The sequence below is a fragment of the Neocloeon triangulifer genome, unplaced genomic scaffold (genome assembly GCF_031216515.1).
Source record: "Neocloeon triangulifer isolate White Clay Creek 2 clone unplaced genomic scaffold, ASM3121651v1 ptg000014l, whole genome shotgun sequence".
Lineage (NCBI taxonomy): Eukaryota > Metazoa > Arthropoda > Insecta > Ephemeroptera > Baetidae > Neocloeon > Neocloeon triangulifer.
This window is the reverse complement of record NW_026775556.1, coordinates 2,566,337-2,587,823: the sequence shown is the minus strand read 5'-3', so window position 1 is coordinate 2,587,823 and position 21,487 is coordinate 2,566,337. Positions and strand designations below refer to the sequence as shown.

General features: G+C 38.4%; 3 protein-coding genes across 4 annotated transcripts; all 3 read left to right on the top strand.

The window, feature by feature from the left end:
- The first annotated feature begins 502 nt into the window (after window positions 1-502).
- Window positions 503-2,340, top strand: LOC132201781 (death-associated inhibitor of apoptosis 1-like). The gene is made up of 2 exons (XM_059628245.1): window positions 503-658; window positions 1,016-2,340. The coding sequence occupies exons 1-2, from the start codon at window positions 510-512 to the stop codon at window positions 2,007-2,009; spliced, it is 1,143 nt and encodes a 380-aa protein (XP_059484228.1). The 5' UTR covers window positions 503-509; the 3' UTR covers window positions 2,010-2,340.
- An 895-nt stretch (window positions 2,341-3,235) lies between these two features.
- Window positions 3,236-17,630, top strand: LOC132201782 (syndecan-like). 2 transcript variants are annotated; one of them, XM_059628247.1, is made up of 5 exons: window positions 3,236-3,415; window positions 15,593-15,899; window positions 15,994-16,055; window positions 16,144-16,324; window positions 16,425-17,630. In XM_059628247.1, the coding sequence occupies exons 1-5, from the start codon at window positions 3,347-3,349 to the stop codon at window positions 16,592-16,594; spliced, it is 789 nt and encodes a 262-aa protein (XP_059484230.1). In that variant the 5' UTR covers window positions 3,236-3,346; the 3' UTR covers window positions 16,595-17,630. The 2 variants fall into 2 exon arrangements, with proteins under 2 accessions (XP_059484230.1, XP_059484229.1); XM_059628246.1 differs by having other exon boundaries at window positions 3,237-3,415; window positions 15,590-15,899.
- Window positions 17,631-18,261: 631 nt separating this feature from the next.
- LOC132201780 (LIM domain-containing protein jub) lies at window positions 18,262-21,360 on the top strand. Its single transcript, XM_059628244.1, has 7 exons — window positions 18,262-18,775; window positions 19,286-19,676; window positions 19,966-20,135; window positions 20,199-20,261; window positions 20,349-20,479; window positions 20,547-20,787; window positions 20,852-21,360. Exons 1-7 carry the CDS (start codon window positions 18,512-18,514, stop codon window positions 20,882-20,884), a joined length of 1,293 nt encoding a protein of 430 aa, XP_059484227.1. The 5' UTR covers window positions 18,262-18,511; the 3' UTR covers window positions 20,885-21,360.
- Window positions 21,361-21,487: the final 127 nt, after the last annotated feature.

The window sequence follows — 21,487 nt, the reverse complement described above, 5'->3', positions numbered from 1 at the left end:
CTACGTGCTCTGCGAATTGCCTATACGACGAAAATTGTAGGGGCTTCAAACTGAACACATTTTACTGAAATTGTTTGAATGGAAACATTGCATTATCATGTGATATTTTTTTCAATATAAACGATAGTTTATTTTATATATAGTTTAGTTTAGACTTTTACGAACTTAGACAACAAATAGCGCGGATGTTGATGCAACCAATCAGTTGTAGCATGAAGATAAATGTGGGTGCGGCAGGCAGTGGGTCGTGCAAAGTCTTTTTTATGGTTCCACCGCGCTGTTTCAGAACAGATAGTAACCCAAAGTCTTATACATGCTACAAAATCTCTGATTGGTTGCATCAACATCCGCGCTATTAGTTGTCTAAGTTCGTAAAAGTCTAAGCAGTGTACGAAAAAGCCGGGTTTTTTCCGCACAGCTTAGACTTTTACGAACTTAGACAACTAATAGCGCGGATGTTGATGCAACCAATCAGAGATTTTGTAGCATGTATAAGACTTTCCAGGGTTATGATCTGTTCTGAAACAGCGCGGTGGAACTATAAAAAGACTTGCACGACCCACTGCCGCACCCAAATTTATCTTCATCAATTCAAAATGCCATATTTAGTGAACCTACCTAGTTCTGTTTCTGGTGAATCTTTAGGACGTTTTAATGCGTAAGTTGAATAATTATTTTATTTTTTTTTCAACAAATCTGTTCTACTAATTACTAATTGCACTATGTATGTAAATAAATGTCAAGCAAGGCAGAAGATTTTGTCTTGACTGGCAAAATACATATTATATAGTCCTGGAAAGTATTTTAAAATGTTCTAAGTTTATGAAATTTAAGGTTTCAAAAACCTTGATCTCTCAAAAAATTTTAGAGTGGCGGTGCCGATTTTTGTTGCAAATATGTTCTGAGATTTTGCTGATGCAAAAAACGGAAAACAAATTACAAATTGCTGTTCATTATTATTGACTGATTATTTATTAATATAGTATTCAATTTATACAAATTTCTTTATTTATAGGTCGCGGACGACGATCCAGAAAAAGTACTCGCCGTTGCGTCTAAACTTTGCGCTACATCGACTATTTACATATCCCGCTGATTTTGAAATTGAACCGAGACCTTTGGCCGAAGCTGGAATTTTTTACAGCGAAACCGATAAAACAATAAAGTGTTGGTTTTGCGGGTACGAGTTCAAGACGAACGAATTGGGCTCCTTGAAAGGCAAAACTGCAAGCGAAATCATACAAATTAAATCGAATTGCAACATCATGCATGATCGGCATGATAATATCCCGATGGGAGATATTTCGAAAGTCATAAATTACAAATTCGAATCGCACCGATTGTATTCGCTGCTGCAGAAAAAAGATTGGGAATTTGTGAAGCCAGTTGAATTGGCAGCAGCCGGCTTTTACTACACCAAAGTAGACGACAATTGTCGCTGCATTTATTGCAATTTGGAAGTGCGAGGATGGGAAGAAGGGGACAACCCTTGTACGGAACACGATCGCTGGAATCCCTACTGCCCGTTTTTGAAGCAACCAAATAGCGTGGTCAACATTAAAATTGGCGAGGAGCAAACTGAGACGTACAGCGATGGAACTGGATTAAATAAAATTGGTTCAAACCCCTTCGTTCGTTTTCCTGAAAACTACAGAATGGTGGAAAACGACGATCCCTTCATTACAACCTCAGATTTAAGCATTCATGAATGGAATCCACCGCGGCACCCAGAGAAAAGTTTAATCTCAAAGCGAATGGAAACTTTTAAAAATTGGCCTAAAGGACTTTCCCAAACGCCTGATGTCCTGGCAAGGGCCGGATTTTTTTACACCGGATGTGGGGATCGTGTCGTTTGTTTCCAATGCAGCCTCGGGCTAAAGGACTGGGCTCAGGACGACGAACCTTTCGCAGAGCACGCAAAATGGAACCAGGGATGTCAGCACCTCATCATGCAAAAGGGCTCGGATTTTATACAGCAAATCTTGCACGGGAAAACTCGGCAAAACTAACAAACTTTTTGTCAGATGTCGGAGAACATTTGTATGTAGGTAGGTAGACCTAATGTAGACAATTTATATGCTAAAAAAATTGTAATTTTGATTTTAGATTTATTTTATATTACACACGCTACTAGTCAAAGATGTGGTTTTCTGCATATTTAATATCTTACTTACATAATTTGAAATCTCATTAAGCAAATCTTACGATATAGATCTGAAAGCGCTGTTAAAGAACCTCTGACAATGAATAGTATACTTGCCGTCGCTTGCGGTATAATAGTGTTTATCTTGTATAATAAAACCATATTTGTGTAACAAAATGTATTCCAAATAAAACTGATTTGACTCAACTCAAACATGATTAATTGTTTTCAGCATATGAAATTTTATCAAGAGGTGTTAACAGCTTCTGCTTTTTGGCCAAATTCATCTATCAGGTATAATTTCTTAAAAATTGCTGAAAATGTTAGTTTTCTTTTAACTCGTAGTGAAATCTAATCAGCGATCGATTGCGCTGAATCAATTTTGCACGGTTATATAATATGAACGCTAGCTATAATATATGATATTCCGGTTTGAAATTCCAACATAAAACTTCTCTGAAAAATCATATGTGAATGAAACGGCTATGTTGAGTACATGACACTCGCTGCCAAGTCTGAAGTCGCGCTCATGATGATAAAATTCGATAATGTTATCATAATTTATCACATAAAATAATAAGCCTAATAAGCATAAGCAGATTGCAGTTATACCATCCGTTTTATACTATATTATATGTAATTCAACATTAAACATGCATAATATTTTTAATAATGCCTTAACTTGATAACGAAAAAGAATAAAGAGTCCAATACATATTGCAATATGATCATGATCGCCATAACATAATAATATAATCCGACCTTTTATCAGCAGACAGGGTTGTCAGTTGTCCATTCACCTTTGGAGGCCATCTCAGGAAGTCCTGAAGGTTTTTATGAGCGATAGTGATTGTACGATTTGTTCCAAATCCAAACTCACAATCAGCAAACACATGTACGCACCGGTATGTATGATACAATCATCAGATGGACTTGCCGGATTTCAAGATTCAAGAATTCCGGTCCATCTTTGCGTGTCGGCCGACAGATGCCTCCCGGTTGGTCAGCGAGCGGAGGCCGGAGGTTGACGCTCCGCCACGCGAAATAGCGCGCGCGAGTGCAAGCAGGGGCAAAATGGCGAGGGCGGCGGAGTGATAAAGTAGTGCCGGCAGCACCAGCTCAGAGGACACAGACGGAGCTGCATTGATTGATCTTTAGTGTTGTGTGTGTATGCGAGTGTATGGATAAAAACTAATTAGTGCGATGCATTGGCACCACTTAGCACTGTTGGTCCTGCTCGTGGGATATTCGAGCTCCGGCGCGGCCCAGCAGGTAAGCACGACCGGCCCAAATCTCGGGCCCATCCGCCCCCGAAAGAACGAGAGCAACCCTTGGGCTTTTCCTGCACCCTCCTTTGCGCCCCGTCGGTCAGCTTCCACCCTTTCCAGGTGCCCTTTTTGTCCCCATTAGGCTCAAACGGGACTTTCAGGGGCTCAGACAAAGCAATAGGAGACCCCCGAGAGGCCCATGACTGTGCAGGTGCGTTTTGTCCCAATCTGAGCCACCGAGAAGCTGCTCGGCTGCGGCGCCTTTCATCTTCGCCGCACCGTTTCGGCTCGATTTTGACGAAGGATTTTCCGTAAAAATTGTATCTGCAGATTTCCATGACCGGGAAAATGCGCAGGACTCGTAGCGAGCCCTGGAAAGGGCTGTGAGTTGCGGCTATTTGCCTGCAGTGACCTAATAGTTGAGAAACAATTTTATGGCGAAACTATGGCATTTTTATTTCCTTCTCGAGGAAATTATAATAATTCGCTAAATATTGTAGATATCAATAAAAAGAAAAAATTAATTTACTTTTTATTTAATATTTTATTAAATTACGCTCAAATGTAATTAAAATCTGGGATAATTTTAATTGCTTTGTTTATTTATATATACATGAAAAATCAATAAATACTAAATAAAGAAGCTTAATTTTATAATATTTTGAGATTGAATAAAATTGCTGCCATTTATAAAAAATTCTGATGTATGGATTTAAAATTTAAAAAATAATTATGATTCGTCCGTCAGAGACTTTTTTTTATTTTTATTGGATTGAATTGAAAATAAATTGTCTAAAACTGTTTCGTGCGTATCAAATCGAAAATGAGCCTCGCCAAACCTTGAAATTTAAATGTGTGTGCCACTTGCGCCCCCTTAGTTGCAATTGAGGTCCAGCATGACTGTTTTTCCTACTTGAGAATGAGAATAGCATATGCAAAAGATCAATTCAAATGAGGAAAATAATGCTACCCTGAAGCAACAATGACGCAATTAATTCGTACCAGTACTTATTTATTAACAGCAGATTTCTTGGAATAATTAAATCAATCATTTCCAGCCTTTGTAATCTATCGTCTGACCAAATGGTTACCATTTATTTCAATGTAAGATCAAATTTTTAAAATGAATTTATAAAATATTTTGATATTGCTGAAAAATTTTATTACCAGGGCAGCTTGTTTTAAATTTTAAATATTCTTAAAATCATCAATAATTTATAAATTTCCTAAACAATATTTATAATGATTATCATTAAAGTTCTTGTAATCGTGCTGCAGTTTATCTTAAAATTAAAAAATTATTTGATTTTTCCAAGTCTGCAAAGGAAAGTGCAACGTGTGAAAAAGTCGTTCGGTGTCGAATAACTGCAGACAGTGGTGCTGGAAATGCGCAGACGGCAAAACAAAGCCGCTTGTGCAACCCAAAGGAAGAGGAATTTATATGAAAAATTCTGCTTGGCGATCAACGCGGCGCAAGGCTGACGAGAAAATTATTTATGCAAATTTGCAGTCATGTTGGAGACGATGCAAATCAATTTAAACTTTTTTCAAGTTTTGAATCGTCACGAGCTGCGGCGAGCAGTGCACGACGTCACAATTGATTTGCCCCAGTGACCTGTGCGAGCGAGGCAAAATCCCCATGGCCGTTGGTCACTCGGCACACTCGCCGTTGTCTGCTGATAACGCCCTTTCAGTATATTTGCGCGCTGACTTGCAACATGCTTCGTTTATTTATTCGTCCGTCCGTCCGAGCTGATGTGTTTCGATTTTATCGTTTCGCCATATGTACATAAGCAAGACCCTTTTTTTCTCTCACAGAAAATTTCATGATGTCAGATGTCAGTGAGGAAATGAAAAAAAAACTCTAAATGGTCAAAATTTTAGGACTGAAACTGATAAATCTGAAATATTTTCAAAATATCAGTCAAGGAGGCTGCAAAATAAATAACGAATAAATATTAAATTATATATTTTAAATTCTTAGCGCTTCTTTGAGTTTTAAGTTCATGCAATTGAGTTTGCGAAATTTGAAAAGTTTCAAACGATAGATGAATATTGTGGAATGGATTCCAAGTTGGAGGTGCGAGTATTTACATGTTTCGAAGCGGAACGTGCTCAGATTTATCAATTAAGGTGTTCTCCAGAAGCCACGCACAGGCTAGTTTTCCGGCCGGATGTTAAAAGTAATCGCAAATCAAATGCTGAAGGAACACCTGATAAACCAGTGCCTTTTCCGTACACACAATTAGTCTGCTTCAATCAACAAAATATCGCTTTCCATGGAAATTATTTTGGATTTCGTTTAATTTAAATGATTCATAATATTATTGCAGTTTAAATTTTATACTTATTAAATATATTTAATAACTAAATTAATAATTATTTTATCTTTTAATCCAAGTAAGGAACACTGACATTCTTAATTAAAAAAGAAATTTATTTTCATTAATTTTTTTAATGATCCAGGCATTTTTTTGCAATTTTATCAGTTTTTCCTCTTTTTTTAATTTGTGTTTGCCAATCCTTGATCCTTTAGTTTGTTTGCTCATCTGGAATTTCCAAACTATTGATTAATTCCCTGATGATGGATTGCTTCGCAAGTGTCAAAGGTCACTCGATCGCCATAAATTACACGCTTTAATCCCAACGGCACCTCCTCTCAAACTTGATGATCTGGAGCGAACTTTGCTCTCGCCGCCGCATTTTGCATCGTCGGCTTCTTCGCTTGTACTTTCCTCCTCAGATAGTGATGAAGTGCTCCTCGACGGAATAAGTCTTTTTAAGTACAGCTGCAAATACATTTCGACGACCGGTCGCAAAACGATTTTTTTCCTCTTATTTTCCAATAAACAACTTGGCGTCTCTCTCTGATGTTGACGACTTCTTTTAATTTCCTGTCAGACACAGAAAGAGAGAAAATGGAATTAATGGCGGCTGCGAAAACCAAGACTTTGTTGTTTTTGAGGCGCGAAAAGGCAAGCCAAATATTGATTTGGCCTTCCCGCCAACGAGTCGGAAAGATGGCAACTTTATGCGGAGAAATAACAGTTTTTGGTTGATAACGACATGTTTACTTTTCAAGCCATTTTTATTATATATACCATCGTAAAATTTGAGGATATATAAAGTCTCTTTATATTTCGCAAAAAATTCTTCCTATAGATGTTTTGAGAAAAATGTATTGATTTTCATTTCAACCAATAAATTAAAAATAAAAACCAAGTAAAAAATGACCGTATTAATTCTTAATGCTGTATTTTCATAAATATAATTAGAAGATTAATGAAATACAAATTATAGCTCTTTAAATGCATTGTAAAAATAAAATCCAAATTAGAAATAGAAAAATTTTATTAATGAAGATTAAGTTTTATTTTTATTTTGTAAGTTAATTTAAAAGTTGTCCCAGTATAAGTAATCATTAATCAATTTAAATTTCACAAATCCACCTTCTTATGACACCAAACATTTTGGCAAAATAAAATGATTATTTTGCGACACCTCATGACGTGCATGATGATTTTTGTACAAAGAATGAGGAAACTTTTTGTAATTTCACATTTTTTGTGTTCGTCAGTCAGTATTGAGGAAAATCAGATTAAATTTATATCTCAACTAATATTTTTTACGAGCTGATTTTCTCTCCAATAAACAGATTGTTAACACTGCGAGGAGACACGCAAGCTGCCGGTTCATCGGATTTGAAAAGAAAGAAATCCGTGGCGGAATAAAAAGCACAATAACACCGTCGTTATCCAATACACGCTCATTTGCCTTACTTGTGTGTGTGCCCCGGATAAACAATAGCCAGCGAGACCTGTATCACGTTGTGTACGTTGCTTTTTTATTGCGGCGCCGTCTCGTTGAAAGCGGCTTATGGCGAGGAAAGCGATGATTGCGAGTATTGATTCGCTGGTCGGTCGGTTGCCGCAGCCGCCGGTGCGTTCGTTGTTGAAATTCAGACTCTGAATTTATATATTCCGTCGGATGACTTGGCCCGCGAGAGCGCATTAGCCAAATTGCTTCTTCGCCTCGCTACGCAGACGAGATCTCATTATCGCAGCCCAAATTTCCGCCAAAATCTCTTCCGATGAATAAACAGACGCGACGGCGGCGGAATTATTGTTTTCAGACAAATATGCAGTCAGTGCTTCTGAATCATCCCATTACACTCTGAGATGATGGATTGAATGGAAAAATGTTGCCAGTAATGGAAATTTTTTCATTAGCTTTGGAAGTGCAGTAAAAAGATATACAAATGAAAATAAAAGTTATTGATATAGAGTTGTTGGTATTTATCAAAAATTTAGAATACAATTCAAAGCATTCTTGAAATGATTAAAAAAGATATTTCAATCTAACCGTTGTTAGTTTGCACTCTTTATTTCCATAACACTTTTGAGGTGATTTTCACAAATTTTTAAAAAGTCAAATTTTTTTAGTCTTGCGTTGCTGCGCGTCTGCTGCCGCTTCCTCTGTTTTTCTTTCCTCGTGGCGTGTCATTGGGTCTATTTTTGAAGGCGCATCATCAAAGAAGCCACCAAAAATCTCTCTCTGCGCTGCTGCTGCTGGCGAAAAGCACACAAACATGGCCTGCTTGCCTGCTGCTGACTCACGAAAAGTGCCATTATTGCCAGCAGCCACCCTTATCGCGTTTCACCCCGAAAACGAGGCAGGGAAATTTCCGTCGACTGCCAATTTCGCCGCCGAGAGCAGCAGTTTTCTTTTGGCAGAGACGCAGTGGATGGGTTCAAGGGCTGGGCCGCTTAGATTGTTAATGAATGAAAGCGACGTTGGCTTGCTGCAAGTCCGAGAACGCGGCCTTGACAATTAGAGATGAGCAAAGAGGATCTTTGCATGGTCGGATTCAAAACTAGGCGAGCTTTGATCTCTTTTGATCTCAAATTTGTCTCACAGCCAACTTTTAAATATGAAGCACATTGTTTATCGTAATGGACCACAAAGCTTATTTGACTTACAATAGAAAATTAATAGCAAGAATAATAGTATGAAATAATTTTTCATCAATTATTTTTACTTATAAATAATTGCATAATTTATAATTTGTCTTTTATTATTAATACTTAATACTATTTACAAACACATTAAACAAATTTATCTAAAAAAAGGTTTTCTGCTACATAATTTCCTTTTTTCTCTCTAGTTTTTTCCCCTCAAAAAATTACGAAATTTGCTTGAAAAAAATGAGGTAAAGATGCGCGATAATTATTTAACCCTGAATGAATTCACACTCGTCAATGTCAAATGGAAATTTCTCTCCATTCAACGCTTATTTGTTTGGACTTGGAGATCAAAAGTCAATATTCAAACCGAGATTAATTATTTAATTTGCACATACTGCGCAATGTGTGCTGGTGGCAAACGTTATTTCCTCACCCCGACCCGGCCGAGTTCACCAAGATCAATTCAACACGCACGCTTGCTCTCATCTCATAATCATCACATATCGGTTTATAAGCACCACATGATGCATTCATTATGAACTTTGGACCGTTTAATCCAAACGCTGCGATGATGAATGCCTGCTGCTGCTGCGGTTTGCAAGCAAACACGGCCCGATTTGAAATTCAAAACCAGCGCCCAGAGCAACGTCATGAAAATTTAATTCATTCCGCCATTTAATAAAGATTTCCAATAATGATGATTCTGTGCAGAGAGACGCAGGTGCACACGCGGGGTCCCATTTGAATTTCAATCGGCACATTATAACACACGGAGAGGGCTATATTTGAATCAAAACGGACGCAAAGATTGATATGGGACTGATGTTAATGGGGCAATGAATCGATTTGGCGATGGCACGTGCATGGAAGACGGAAATTACAAAATTATTCCATGAAGTTAAAAAATCATTGGAGACAGATTTCTGAATTTCCATTTAAATGAGAAAAAATTATTCCACATTTGGTGGAAAAATCCTGAAATTTTGAAGAAGAAAAAATGAATTAAATAAGAATTTTTTTCGTTCTTTTTTAACATCTCTCCCTCTCGAAATTGGCCCCGCGATGGATTAATTAACACAGAGTGAGGTGTTTGGAGGCAATTTGTTCTTTATTCCCTTCCATCTTCCTTTTAATGTATCCGAGGCGCTCGTTTTTTGCTTCTCAAGTACAAACATTTTATTCGACGCTGCTGCGATCCGTCGGTCGTCGGCGCCGCACAAAAGGAGAGGAGAACGCCCTCAGGCGAAAGGTGAGACCAGGAAGGGCCTCTTTCATGAAACCGCCCACAAACACCTTTGCCGCACGGCCTGATGCATAACCCACTTTTTCATCTGCCTCACTCGATTTGTGGTCGCCAGCGTAGGCATTGAATTACAACAAAAAAACTTGATCACAAGGAAAATCAAATCAACTCGGACGAAATTTTCTTTCGTAGTTTTATTTAATTGATTTAAATTATGTTTTGAGGCAGAAAAACCACAGTGGAAATATTTTTTTCCCTTTTTCCTTCCAAATAAAATAATGATGATTATCTTCCAAAGTTATTAAATTAATTAGAGAAATCGTGGACGTTTTTTGAGCAAAAGAGGAAGGTGAAAATTTTCCTTCTCGAGGGAGCCAGTGAGTGTCGAACTTGATGGGGTGCTTGAGCTTTTCTGATTTACACCGGGCTGGAATTTTGTTTTGAGTGCCTTCTTCAATTTTACGTGCGCGTCTCGAGGGGTTCAGCCGAGCGTGCCGCGGAGACATTCACATATAATATAAACTTGGAAAGCGACGTTCGTTTTCCAGGCAGCAGCACGTCTAAGCCTCTTAACACCCCTTTCTCGAGATTCGCTCGGTGTGTATCAAGTTTTCCTGTAAACACGTCGGCGAAGGAGCGACACGAATTTATTTCCTCTGATAAGATAAGGCGCGTGTGTTTGTGCGCGAAGGAGAAGCTGCTGACAATTGCGACTAGGATGACAAATGCGAAGCGTCTCGTGAGAGCAAAAAGGAGGAAAACGGTGCTTAATTTTGCTGCTGTAGCCTTGAGCAAGTTAAAATTAATGAAAAAGAACCGTCGTAAATACGCCGTATTGCCGTTTCTTTTAATTTACTTTCGCGACGGAGGAAGTTGAGCTGGAACTTGTAAATTACAATTTTTTGATGGTTTCTCGGAAAAAGCATTTGACGTGACTCATGGAATTTTTCACATTGCATGTTGGCTTATCAGCCTGAATCATGCAAGGCTAGTCAAGAGGTATTTAAATTGCCAGCTGATTAAAACTTGCATTAAGGTGAATAAACTTTGAATTAAATCATTTCAGTTTACTATTTTTTAGTTTTGAATAATCATGTTTATTGATATTTTAAGCAGATTTTTTTAAACAAATTTTTTATGTAAATCAAAATCTATGTTCTGCATCAGTTAAAATCCTCAAAAATGATTATTTTAAAAATTGCTCATTCTTATAATGTATCTTATTGTTAGAGGACTTTGCATTTTAATCACGATTTTGAAATTAATTGAAAAAAGAAAACAATCTATTAAATTCTAATTTGCTATGACTAACCAGTCCAGAAGATTCTGCTAAAATTTACAACATTGATTTTTTTCTCTTTACACCTATTACAACTAACAAAGTTCCCTCTTTACTATTCTAATTTGAGTATCATTAATTAGCTTTCTGGTGAGGCATGTTGCGAAATTCCAACCTAATTAGCTGCTAATTGGCTGTCTCTATACACAATTGCGTGGTATACGCAGAAGGAGCCGAAAAATCTTTCTCTTCTCCTCGCCCGTGATATTATTCAGATCGAGTTTCGCCGTTAACAGAAAGCGGGATTTTACTTCCATCAAGCAAAACAAAGAACTTTTCAAAAGCCCTCATGATTTTTCTCCCAACCTCGCTGCCAATTTTAATTTCGACTCGCAGTTTTCGTCGTGTTTTCCCTCTTTACATATCCGTCCATGGCTGAGCCCTGCAGTCGTGTGAAAAGAATGTTTACACGGGTGCGTTATCTCCATTAAAAGAGATAAAAATGAAAACACGCCGCCCCGTGAGCAGAGCGCAGTGCGTTTTATAGCCAGGGCGGGTAATAAAAAACGTTGCGTCTTCATTCATTTGTGCCGACGAGAGAGCCAGGGGGTGCGAACGAGCTGACCTTGTTTCTTTTTCCACGCAAGGAATGCGACCCTTCAAAACAGGGAAAACCACCTTGGGCTAATTTTAATTAAATACTTGAAAGTGAGAAAAATGCTACATTTTTCTGACAGTGGAGAGAAAATCCAGATTTTTTAGAATATACTGCGCGGCTGCCAGTTTTATTTGATTTAATTTCGTCTAAAAGTGGATATTCTGCAATTTTTATGGTCAAGTTGTATTATCTTAAATTTTTTAATTATTCCGAATCCGAAATTTATTTAAAATCTGTGGATCAAATACAGTAAAAAGGGGATCCTAATGAGTTTCCCAGATTGGAATTTAAATTTATATAGAATCTAAATTAGGAGTGTCCGGTGTGATACCACACCCGCACTTGTTTTTTTTTTTCTCTTTTTGTCCCAGCATTCAATCAGGACACGCTTGTGATTCAAATAAGGAGCGATATAAAACGGTTTAGTGACGCTGGCGTTTCTGTTTATACAAACATGCAATTAAGATACCTTTGACGTAATTTAAAACTATGTCATAAAACATTATTTAAATCAGGTGTATTTTAAATATTACTTAAAAAAACCTTATGTAGTTTGCAAATTCTACAGAAATATTGTAAGCAGATTGTAAGCAATTGAACAATTAAAATTTTAATTTGAAAATTGATTTTGAAGTTAAAGGATAAAATTTGTTTGGTAAATTAAAACATTATTGTATTTTTTTCTTGGTGAACTGATTTTTCTCTTTGAAATTGTTATGAAACCTAGAACTGCATCGTAAAAGTGTAAAACTTTTATTATTGCGATGTTTGCTCCCTTCAAGGACGTTCACTTATTCTTGAGACCAAAATTTGTTTTTGTCAAGCTCAGTGGCGACGAAAATAAATAGTTAATCTTTCTGACCGCTGCGAAACTGCTTATTGTTGAGTTTTTTCTCTCGCGGACGCGGGGGAGAAAATTCCAAAGTAGAAACGCGCTGGCGTGGAAGGAAAGAACCTTCTTAAAAGGCATTAGAGACTTTTTGGGATACAATTGGCGCCCATGCTGTGGCCATTCCACCCACTGCACACCTCCAAACCGAATCCCCAAAGTGAGGAAAAAAAATGGAAAACACAACAATGCTCACAGTTTACCTGAAAGAGACAAAAAATCTCCCCTCGAAAATTTTCTACGCACTTTCTTTTATGTATTGGCCAAACATGCATTTATTGACAGAGAGGCTGGATCTCTCCTCCGTCGCCGCCGCCGTGCAGCAGCAAAAAGAGAAGATTGCCATTCTAATTGGTCACAGTGCGTGTTCTCTGTGGAAAATGATCTCAAGTAAGCACGGCGCCAGCCAAGTACAATGGCAGAGAAGAGCTGCAGACACGCGGCTGGCCTTGGATTTGCACGTCCACTTCTCCATCTCGCTTCGAAACTCGACCCGCGGCATTTTCGTTTTACTGCTCCTTGCCCCGCGCCTACTTCCTTGAATATTAATTTAAATTTGCTGCCGATGGATTGAGAGACGTGTTGACGTTAAAACTACTGCACATTTTTGTCTGTTGATAAAAAGCACAGCTTCACAGGCAATGAAAGCATCAAAATTTAATATAACACAAAAAAATATCAATAATTTATTTTTTTTAATATTTTTTATTGCATAGTTATAATTAATACTATTTATTTGTGTAATTTTTTCATAATTTAGAGTTGTCTTCAACATTTAATAATTTTATCAATGTAAGAATTTGTTTGCAATAGTTTCTCTGTAATTGCATTATTTCTATCCGATTCCATAATTCCTTGTACTGGAATGCGATGAGACTGAACAAAAAACAGAAATAACTCGTGACAGATGCTCGTCTCGTCGAATGTTGCAAGCGGCGGTGAGATTTACAAGCTCAATTAAATTAATTTTGCCGCGGTGCTCGCGGCCACACCTGCTTTATAAATCAGAAAATTCTTATCGCGTGTTTCGCAAATATTTTTCTTTCAAGTAGAGTTGAAACAAAACATAACTCTCGGCGGAATTCTTCTGCTATATCAAAGAGAAGAAAACTCAAACAAGCGGAATATAAGAAGAATTCTTTCCGAAGAAAAAAATTCCCCTGCTCTCGAGGGGCGAAAAGCTTTTTAGACGTTTCATTTGCAGAAGTGGCGCGATTGCGAAAAGAAACCTCTTTAGCTCTCTTTATTCTTTTTCTTTCTTTCCCCTTCCCGCAACTTCAAAAGCTGCTTTACTTTAACTTGCTCAGACCGTAATGTGCGTAATTCGATTCAGCACTAAGCAAACTCTGGTCAAAAAGTTTAATAAGGGAAATCGATGCAAAATGAAAAACAAAGACGAAATCCACAAAATGTTTTTATTTTGAAGGATAAAGTTATAAAATTTTATTGTGGCAAGTTTAGTTTAGAACAAATTTTATCTAATTAATTTAAAAAGTCATATAAATGTCCTAAAAATAAGTTAATGGCAAGAAACTTAAATGTAGGAAACCGCACCTAAAATAAAATTATTTAAAAAAAAATTGCAGTTATGACATTCTCTACAGTGCGGTATTGAATTCCAAGGAAATTTGCATTATCACCCCTAACACGATTTGTGTTTTCAATTTTTGAGTCAATTAAAATCCAATTAAGTTAGCACAAAAAAGAAATTAGAAACAGCAGATTTTAACAGGACTTATTGTTGGAAGGAAAACGACGAGAATTCTGAAGTTTATTTATCACACGCATTTGTTCGCATCATTTTCGTGATTTTCAATTTTGTTTGGTAAAAGTTGTTTTGACGAAATGCGTCTCATTTGTCTCGACCCCTGTGCCCCGTGCGGGCATAAACTCGATTGTCTCTGTAAGAGGGCGGGGGTGAGTGGCCAAAATCAAGGTGAGAGATGCTGCTGTAGATCGATTCAAGGGTGCGGATGGGGCTCCTGCGCGGTATGTGGCGAAAAGGGGCGCATGACCTCCTCGATTCGGTGCGGCGAGAGGAACCGCGCAGTCGAAACGCGGCGACCAACGCCAGCCGAGGTCCCTTTGGCGCACCCCCTCGACTTCTTCACCCTAGGGCAGGGAGAGGCTGTTTCCGAGAGGCAGATATTCGCACAGGGGTATAATTATAACGGCATGACGACGGAATAATGGGGTGAAACTCGACACGCTGGATTTAATTAGGCGCGTACTATGGGCATTATTTGCGGCTTTGATAATTGATCATTTTGTGTTCGAGGACTCGCACACGGTCTCTCTTGAAAGTTCTCAAATTGCGCTTTCGTTTGTTATTTTAATGTAATGTTCATTTCCTTTGTCGCGTTTGATTGGATTTGTTTCCAAATTTAAATTGACACTTCAGAACAAATTGCCATGCATTAATTAAAATTTAGTAAGTTCAAAGAAGAAATCAATCATGTGAGTTGAAGCTTCTCTTCAATTTAATGAATGAGAACATTGCAATTTGGCACCGATTTCATAACTTCTTACAAATATTTATCTTCTAAATAAAAAAAAATTATATTTTAAAATTTCTGATTAATTATTGATAATTAAAATTCTTGAAAATGTAAGTTACTAAAATTATAACTTCCATTAAGAACTACGTAATCAAGAGTTTAATATTCTTATATTTAAAAATATTGTTTACAAATATCCATATTAATTAACAATCATTATTCAATGGTTAAAAAACTTAGAAATTAAAAATTTGTTCTTCTATAAAAGTATAGTTGATGCACTGGTATGCATCATTGTAAGAGAATTGATTTTGTTGTTGTCAGGGATGGACTGAACTGATGCCCCAGTTATTCTGCACTCTATATTTATTCTTCAATTCATTGAATGCGGCAAAAGAATGCTCAGAACGAACAAACGTATCCCAAACAAACTCTATCTCAAAAATACCTCAGCCATACCGAAGTTGAGCACCTGGGCGAGCGAAAGAAAATCCATTAAAGCCAAAAGGCACTCCTGGTCACTCAGCCGGCCGAAAAAATAATGGTCCCTGACGTAATCCCATTTCCCACACGCAGCTCTTGGGTCGACGCAAGATTTGAATAAAAAAACGCCTTGTTCTAACATTCCTTTGTTTTATTCGTTTCAGCAGCAGAAGCAAGCGGCCGAAAGCAAAGCTGCGGCGGCCAAAACAGAGGAGGCCTCAAAAGCGCCCGCCGACGAGAAGGTGTGGGCGCAGGACAACGACTTGTACGTGGATGACGAAGACGACGAGGACGACGACGACTGGGCCGCCGACGAGGGCTCAGGACACAGCCCCAAGAAGGGAGGCGGCAGCGCTTCTGGCCGCAGGAGGGAAGAGGAGGCCAGCGGCTCCGGCGCAGGTCCCATAGGCGGAAAGTCACCCATCGATGATGACGATGATGATGACGAAGAAGAAGTTGCCGGCTCTGGCCAAGGTAAATAAATAATTCACTAAAAAATTCATTTTGTTATAACAATATTTAAAAAAATCGTCATGTTTTTAATACAACAATTTTGTTTTAATTCCAGCTCCGTTAGTTCCAAAGTTCAGTGACCCTCCCAGAAAGAAGCCAACAGAGAACAAGCCTGAGGTAAATTAACAAATTACTTAATAAGCCGATTTGCCACCGGAGAAGGGTTTTAGTTTGGAGGTGCTTATGCTTGGTTTTGCAATTTTAGGAGCCAAAGGTCAACAAAGAGGACAACAAACAGAGCACGTTTGAGATTGATCCTATTCCCGGAGGAGAGGGCGAGCCACCAGTGTATCCACCAGAGACGCCCGACCTTGACAAGGAAGTCACAATGAACAAGCCAGAGGACAGAGCTACCTCGTTTTTTGCCCAGCCGGGTATTCTGGCAGGTTTGTATCTTTTAAATCAAGATTTAATATTTTACTGAGAAAAAAATTTATTTCAAAGTTATTTTTTAAATTAATAACGCGTGTTGAATTTTTTTTCCAGCTGTTATTGGAGGTGCAGTGGTTGGTCTATTGTGTGCCATCCTTGTGGTGATGTTCATCGTTTACCGGATGAGGAAGAAAGACGAAGGCTCGTACGCGCTGGACGAGCCAAAGCGTTCGCCGACCATCAACTCGTACACGAAGAACTCAAATCGGGAGTTTTATGCTTGAGCAGAAATTTTTCTTTCCTCGGCACCAAGACTTTTATACACACATACACACCTAAGAACTGCAGGTTCTTTATTTTGAGAGATCAGTGCACAAAACGGCAAGCAGTTTTTTGGTAACAAGAAAAAAATGTAAATCATCGTTAATTAATTCTCTAAATGGAGTAGACAGGCAGTTTCTTACATGATGCTATTATTATTATTACGATTATAATTGAAAATCAATTATTATCCACGAGAGAGCAGCGTAACACGATAAAGAAAAATAATTATTAGCTGATGTGCGTGACTGCGAGTGAGAAGATATTTATAACAGTGTGTATGACTGAATCGCCATATTATCGATGTAAGGTTTATTACTGCAGCAATTGGCGGGCGTCGGGAGGCTCTATCTCTTACACACTCTGTTTGCGCGCCTCTTCCCATCCAACTCATGAAGTTTTTTTTTTATTCTTCCATCAACCCAGAGCGCTGCTTTACGCCTCCCGGCCGCCCGGAAGCATCTATCAGATGGAAAGGGCTCTCTGACAGAGGGGCAGGTACGCAAAAGATTCAAGCGAATGTGATAAAGTCGAGCCCTTTCCATCGCCAACTCTCAAAAATCTCTTCTTAGGCCTGCTGCTGGCACCGAGCTAAACTCGCTTGACCAAATGAGGAGGGAATCAAAAAACGACGAGAGCAATAATGAACGAGAGAGAAAAAATTTGCTAAATCAGAAAGCTTGCGAGTTTGGCTCTGCTGACATTCCTCAAAGGCCAACTTGTGCCACATCTTTATTTATTATTGTTAAGTTGGTTTGGGTGAGGCTCAACCGTTTGTTGCTCGGAAAGGCAGGATCTGTTCAGTCCCACTCAAACGGCAATAAGTGTAATTGTAACCAACTGAAAACATATTACGCGTCTCTCAGCCAAAGTACGCTGGACGATGATTAGAACTTTTTTGATAAGAAAAGTAACGAGAATATTGTGTCATGAAATCAAACGACGTTTTTTTTCCTCATGGGTATAAATGTAACAAGATATATATCTTCGACAAATCCGTCTAACGAAGCCATTTTATTATTGAATGTACATAGCAGTTGCTAAGTGTGACATCTTTTGTGTTCAAATCCAAACGCGTGATCCTGGAACTGGGAATATTTTGGGCACTGAATTCAGCAAGACAATAAAAAATCCAAGGCAGCTACCAACAGCAAACCGCAGAACACGCTCACTACCAGGGTCTTGGCAGCCCAAAATGTTCTACAAGTGCAGGAAAGACTTGTTTATTTTATCACTAAAATCATTATAATTTTATCATAGCTGGTGCAATGTCTGTACATATGAAAAAGATGAAAATTACATGCAGCTAAAGTAAAAATAGTCCTGTTGTTCTCCGAATAAATAACAAAAATAATAAAAATCTGATGTATCTATACAAAATTTAACCTTTCATTATTGTTGCATTCCTTCTGAAATTTTTTATTGCTGGATATTAAATAGAACCAAATGAATTATTTTGATAAAGAAAATTAAATAATTGAAATAAATTTTGAGTGAAAAAAAAACAAATTTGAATAATATTAAATTTCATTCATTAACACATTATGTTTATGTAAACGATCTTTCTTCGCAAATTTCAATTATTCGGACTTTATGTGGTTCATACAGCTTTATTAGGTTGGTAGAAAAGGATTTTCCCGAACAAGTGGCAATTGGCTGCACTGCTTTGGTATGCGCCGTATGCGGTCGAGGAGAAAACAAAAGGAGCAAAATCTCTTCTCCATGCATCCTCCTCTTCTCTTGTCGTGAACCTCCTCTTCCTCGTTTTCTTCGCCAGGTCAAAGGAAGAGAGAAGATGTGCCCGATTTCAACCTGAGCGCAAAGTTTTCGGCCCGACGCAATTATTCGAGACGAAACGAGCAGCACCACCCCACACAATCATGCAGCACCAGAGGTCGTACGACCTGCAGCAGCCGCTGTACGAGAACCTGAGCAGCCTCCAACAGCCGCAGGGCCCTCGACCGCCCTACGAGGCCTCCAGACAGGCGCCGCCCTACGAGGCACCGCCGCTCTACGAGAACATGCAGACGGTGTCCGCGAGGATGGCGTCGCTCTACGTCTCGTCGCCGGTGCAGGCGGCTCGGACACCCGCGTCACCCTCGCACGGCGTCAACGTCGTCACGCCAGTGCAGCCCGGCCCTCAGGTTCGCATTAACTGATATAGAATTTTGAAATTTTCCTCGTTTATAGATTAAAAAATGTGTGGCGCAGTCGAGTAAGATAAAAAAAAAAAATGCATTTCCGCTGATTTCTCTTATTCATTACTTTTGTTTCACGGTTTACAAATTTAATTTTATTTATTGACTCTGCGATAAAAAAGAAAGAAAATCCAAACTAAAATTGGAAAAGTTTAATTCAAATATTAATTTATTTTTTTATGCAGAGATAATGTCTGGTCTCAAAGTTGAAAACGTTTGCATATATAGTGAGATTTTAAATTAATTTTGAAAAGTTCCATGAACAAAAATTGTGTTATTTATATCAAGTTTTTGCATTTTAAAATATTACTTCCTTTTTTTCTTTTTGGAAATTAATTATTTTCCTTGCAATTTACTGAGAATTTGGATTTGGAAGATTAACTTTTTGTGAGTTCAACAAAAGATTTTCTTTTAAATTTAGACACTTTGTAAGTTTTGATGAACCTTTTTTTTCAGCCTGCAGTCCACCTAAGGTCAGCTCCGCCTCCAGTGGCCACAGGTCTGACCGTAAGCGAGCCGCAGCGGAAAGACGGCGCCCTGCCTGGTGCAGAGAGGCAACACGCCACTTCACCCCCGCTGCCGTCGCCACCCGCGTCCTCCCGAGGAGAGTACGTGATGATGAAGCCATCGAGGCCAGCGGCGCCGCAGCAGACGCCGCAGGTGCTGCAGCAGACGCAGGTCAAACTGCCGCAGCTGCGGATGAAACCAGGCAGCAAGAATTTGTTGCCCTTCATCGTGACCGGCGGCAAGAAAAAGGGGCCGACGGAGGCTGAACTCAAAATCGAGGAACTTACCCGACAGCTCGAGGAGGAGATGGAGCGGCAGGAAGAAGAGGGAGAGTATTTCGGTGGGTGAAATTTATTTTGGATGAATAACATGCTTAAAAAATTCATCAACGGTAACTTTTTATACAAATTTTTGCATTTTCTTGAGATCTTTCCTTTTTTAATAGAAATTCTTGATTTATTTATTTTCATCTTTTTCATTTATTTATGAAAACATGAACTTCCTTTTCACTTAATTTCGTTATCATATTTTTTGATCTATTTTAATTTTTTTTTATTTTTTTTTATTTATTTTTTTTTTGCTTATTATTGTTTCCTTTTTTCCTAACGTGTACTCCGGGGACCTTTCAGGAATTTGCCATACATGCAACGAAAAAGTGACCGGCGCCGGTCAAGCGTGCCAAGCCATGGGCAACCTTTACCACACCAAATGCTTCATCTGCTGCTCCTGCGGACGGGCCCTGCGCGGCAAGGCGTTTTACAACGTCCACGGCCGCGTGTACTGCGAGGAAGATTATCTGGTTCGTGAAATTTCTAACGCGCCCTTTGACGGCTCCGAAAATGGCGAAACTTTTCCGTTTCAGTACTCGGGATTCCAGCAGACGGCCGAAAAATGTGCAATCTGTGGCCACCTAATCATGGAAATGGTATGTATTTTTAAAATTTATTTTCTCGTTTTATTAATACTCCATCAAATTTGAGGAAATAAAACAAAAATATCCTATTTGTTGTAGATTCTGCAAGCGATGGGCAGGTCATACCACCCAGGTTGCTTCCGCTGCTGTGTTTGCAACGAGTGTTTGGACGGCGTCCCTTTCACAGTTGATGTCGATCACAAAATCTATTGCGTCAACGATTATCACAGGTATTTTTGGCACATCAATACAAAAAAATAATGTATATTAAAGCTCGTAATTAATTTGATTTTTCAGAATGTTTGCTCCAAAGTGTGCAGCATGTGGCAAGGGAATAACCCCGGTTGAAGGCACGGAGGAGACCGTGCGGGTGGTTTCAATGAACAAAGATTTCCACGTCGACTGCTACATGTGCGAAGAGTGTGGCATCCAGTTGACAGACGAACCCGACAAAAGGTGCTACCCACTGGAAGGGTGTCTTCTGTGCCGATCGTGCCACCTTTTGAGGATCAGCTCCAACTCTACAGAACAACCCACGGTTAGTTTGGAATTAGATTTTATCATAATTTTTTTAATGTGAATATTTCTTATTTGAATTCCAGGCTGTTCCGGCCAGTTACAAATATGTGCTTTGAACGTCTCAATAAGGATATCCCATTGGTAGCTTTTACGTTCCACTTGATTACTTTTTTTCACTTCCGGCAGGAGTGTACTCGTATTGGTGTAGTTTTAAATGCTTGCCAACAATTTGGCAATTTGACCATAATTCCTTTTGCTAGCTGCAAAAAATATAAATTCCTGTATTGTGGCAGCTTCCAACAGTGGTGATTTTTGCACTTCTTTTATTTGCATTTACAACCAGTTTATCAATGTTATTTCTAAAGCTTATTGTTAACATTATTTATGTATACATTCACAAAAACTTGTTCTTATGCATGTACGAAATTATTTTTATATTATTACCATGTGTCAATTTATACATTAGTTTACTGTATTGTATTACATACTTTATTTTATATTTTACTTCTTAATATATTTTTTTAAGAGTGTTGCATTTTTGCAATTATTCAAGTGCATTTCCAAAGAGATCAACAATGGTTTCTATTTATTTGTTACTCTATAATAAAGATTTTGTACTTATTGTCAATGTCAAAACAATTAAGTTTTTTATACAAATTAAACCCCCCCATTTGATTTATTCAGATCTATTGTGACGTCACCGTTAAAAGGGGAGGAAA

Excerpts from the sequence above, each read along its gene's own strand:
- LOC132201780 (XM_059628244.1), top strand. The coding sequence starts at position 18,512 with ATGCAGCACCAGAGGTCGTACGACCTGCAGCAGCCGCTGTACGAGAAC. Across the intron at positions 18,776-19,285 it reads CAGTGCAGCCCGGCCCTCAG|CCTGCAGTCCACCTAAGGTC; the intron begins GTTCGCATTAAC and ends CTTTTTTTTCAG. Across the intron at positions 20,262-20,348 it reads GCCACCTAATCATGGAAATG|ATTCTGCAAGCGATGGGCAG; the intron begins GTATGTATTTTT and ends TATTTGTTGTAG.
- LOC132201781 (XM_059628245.1), top strand. The coding sequence starts at position 510 with ATGATCTGTTCTGAAACAGCGCGGTGGAACTATAAAAAGACTTGCACG. Across the intron at positions 659-1,015 it reads TCTTTAGGACGTTTTAATGC|GTCGCGGACGACGATCCAGA; the intron begins GTAAGTTGAATA and ends CTTTATTTATAG.
- LOC132201782 (XM_059628246.1), top strand. The coding sequence starts at position 3,347 with ATGCATTGGCACCACTTAGCACTGTTGGTCCTGCTCGTGGGATATTCG. Across the intron at positions 3,416-15,589 it reads GCTCCGGCGCGGCCCAGCAG|CAGCAGAAGCAAGCGGCCGA; the intron begins GTAAGCACGACC and ends TATTCGTTTCAG. Across the intron at positions 15,900-15,993 it reads AGTTGCCGGCTCTGGCCAAG|CTCCGTTAGTTCCAAAGTTC; the intron begins GTAAATAAATAA and ends TTTTAATTCCAG.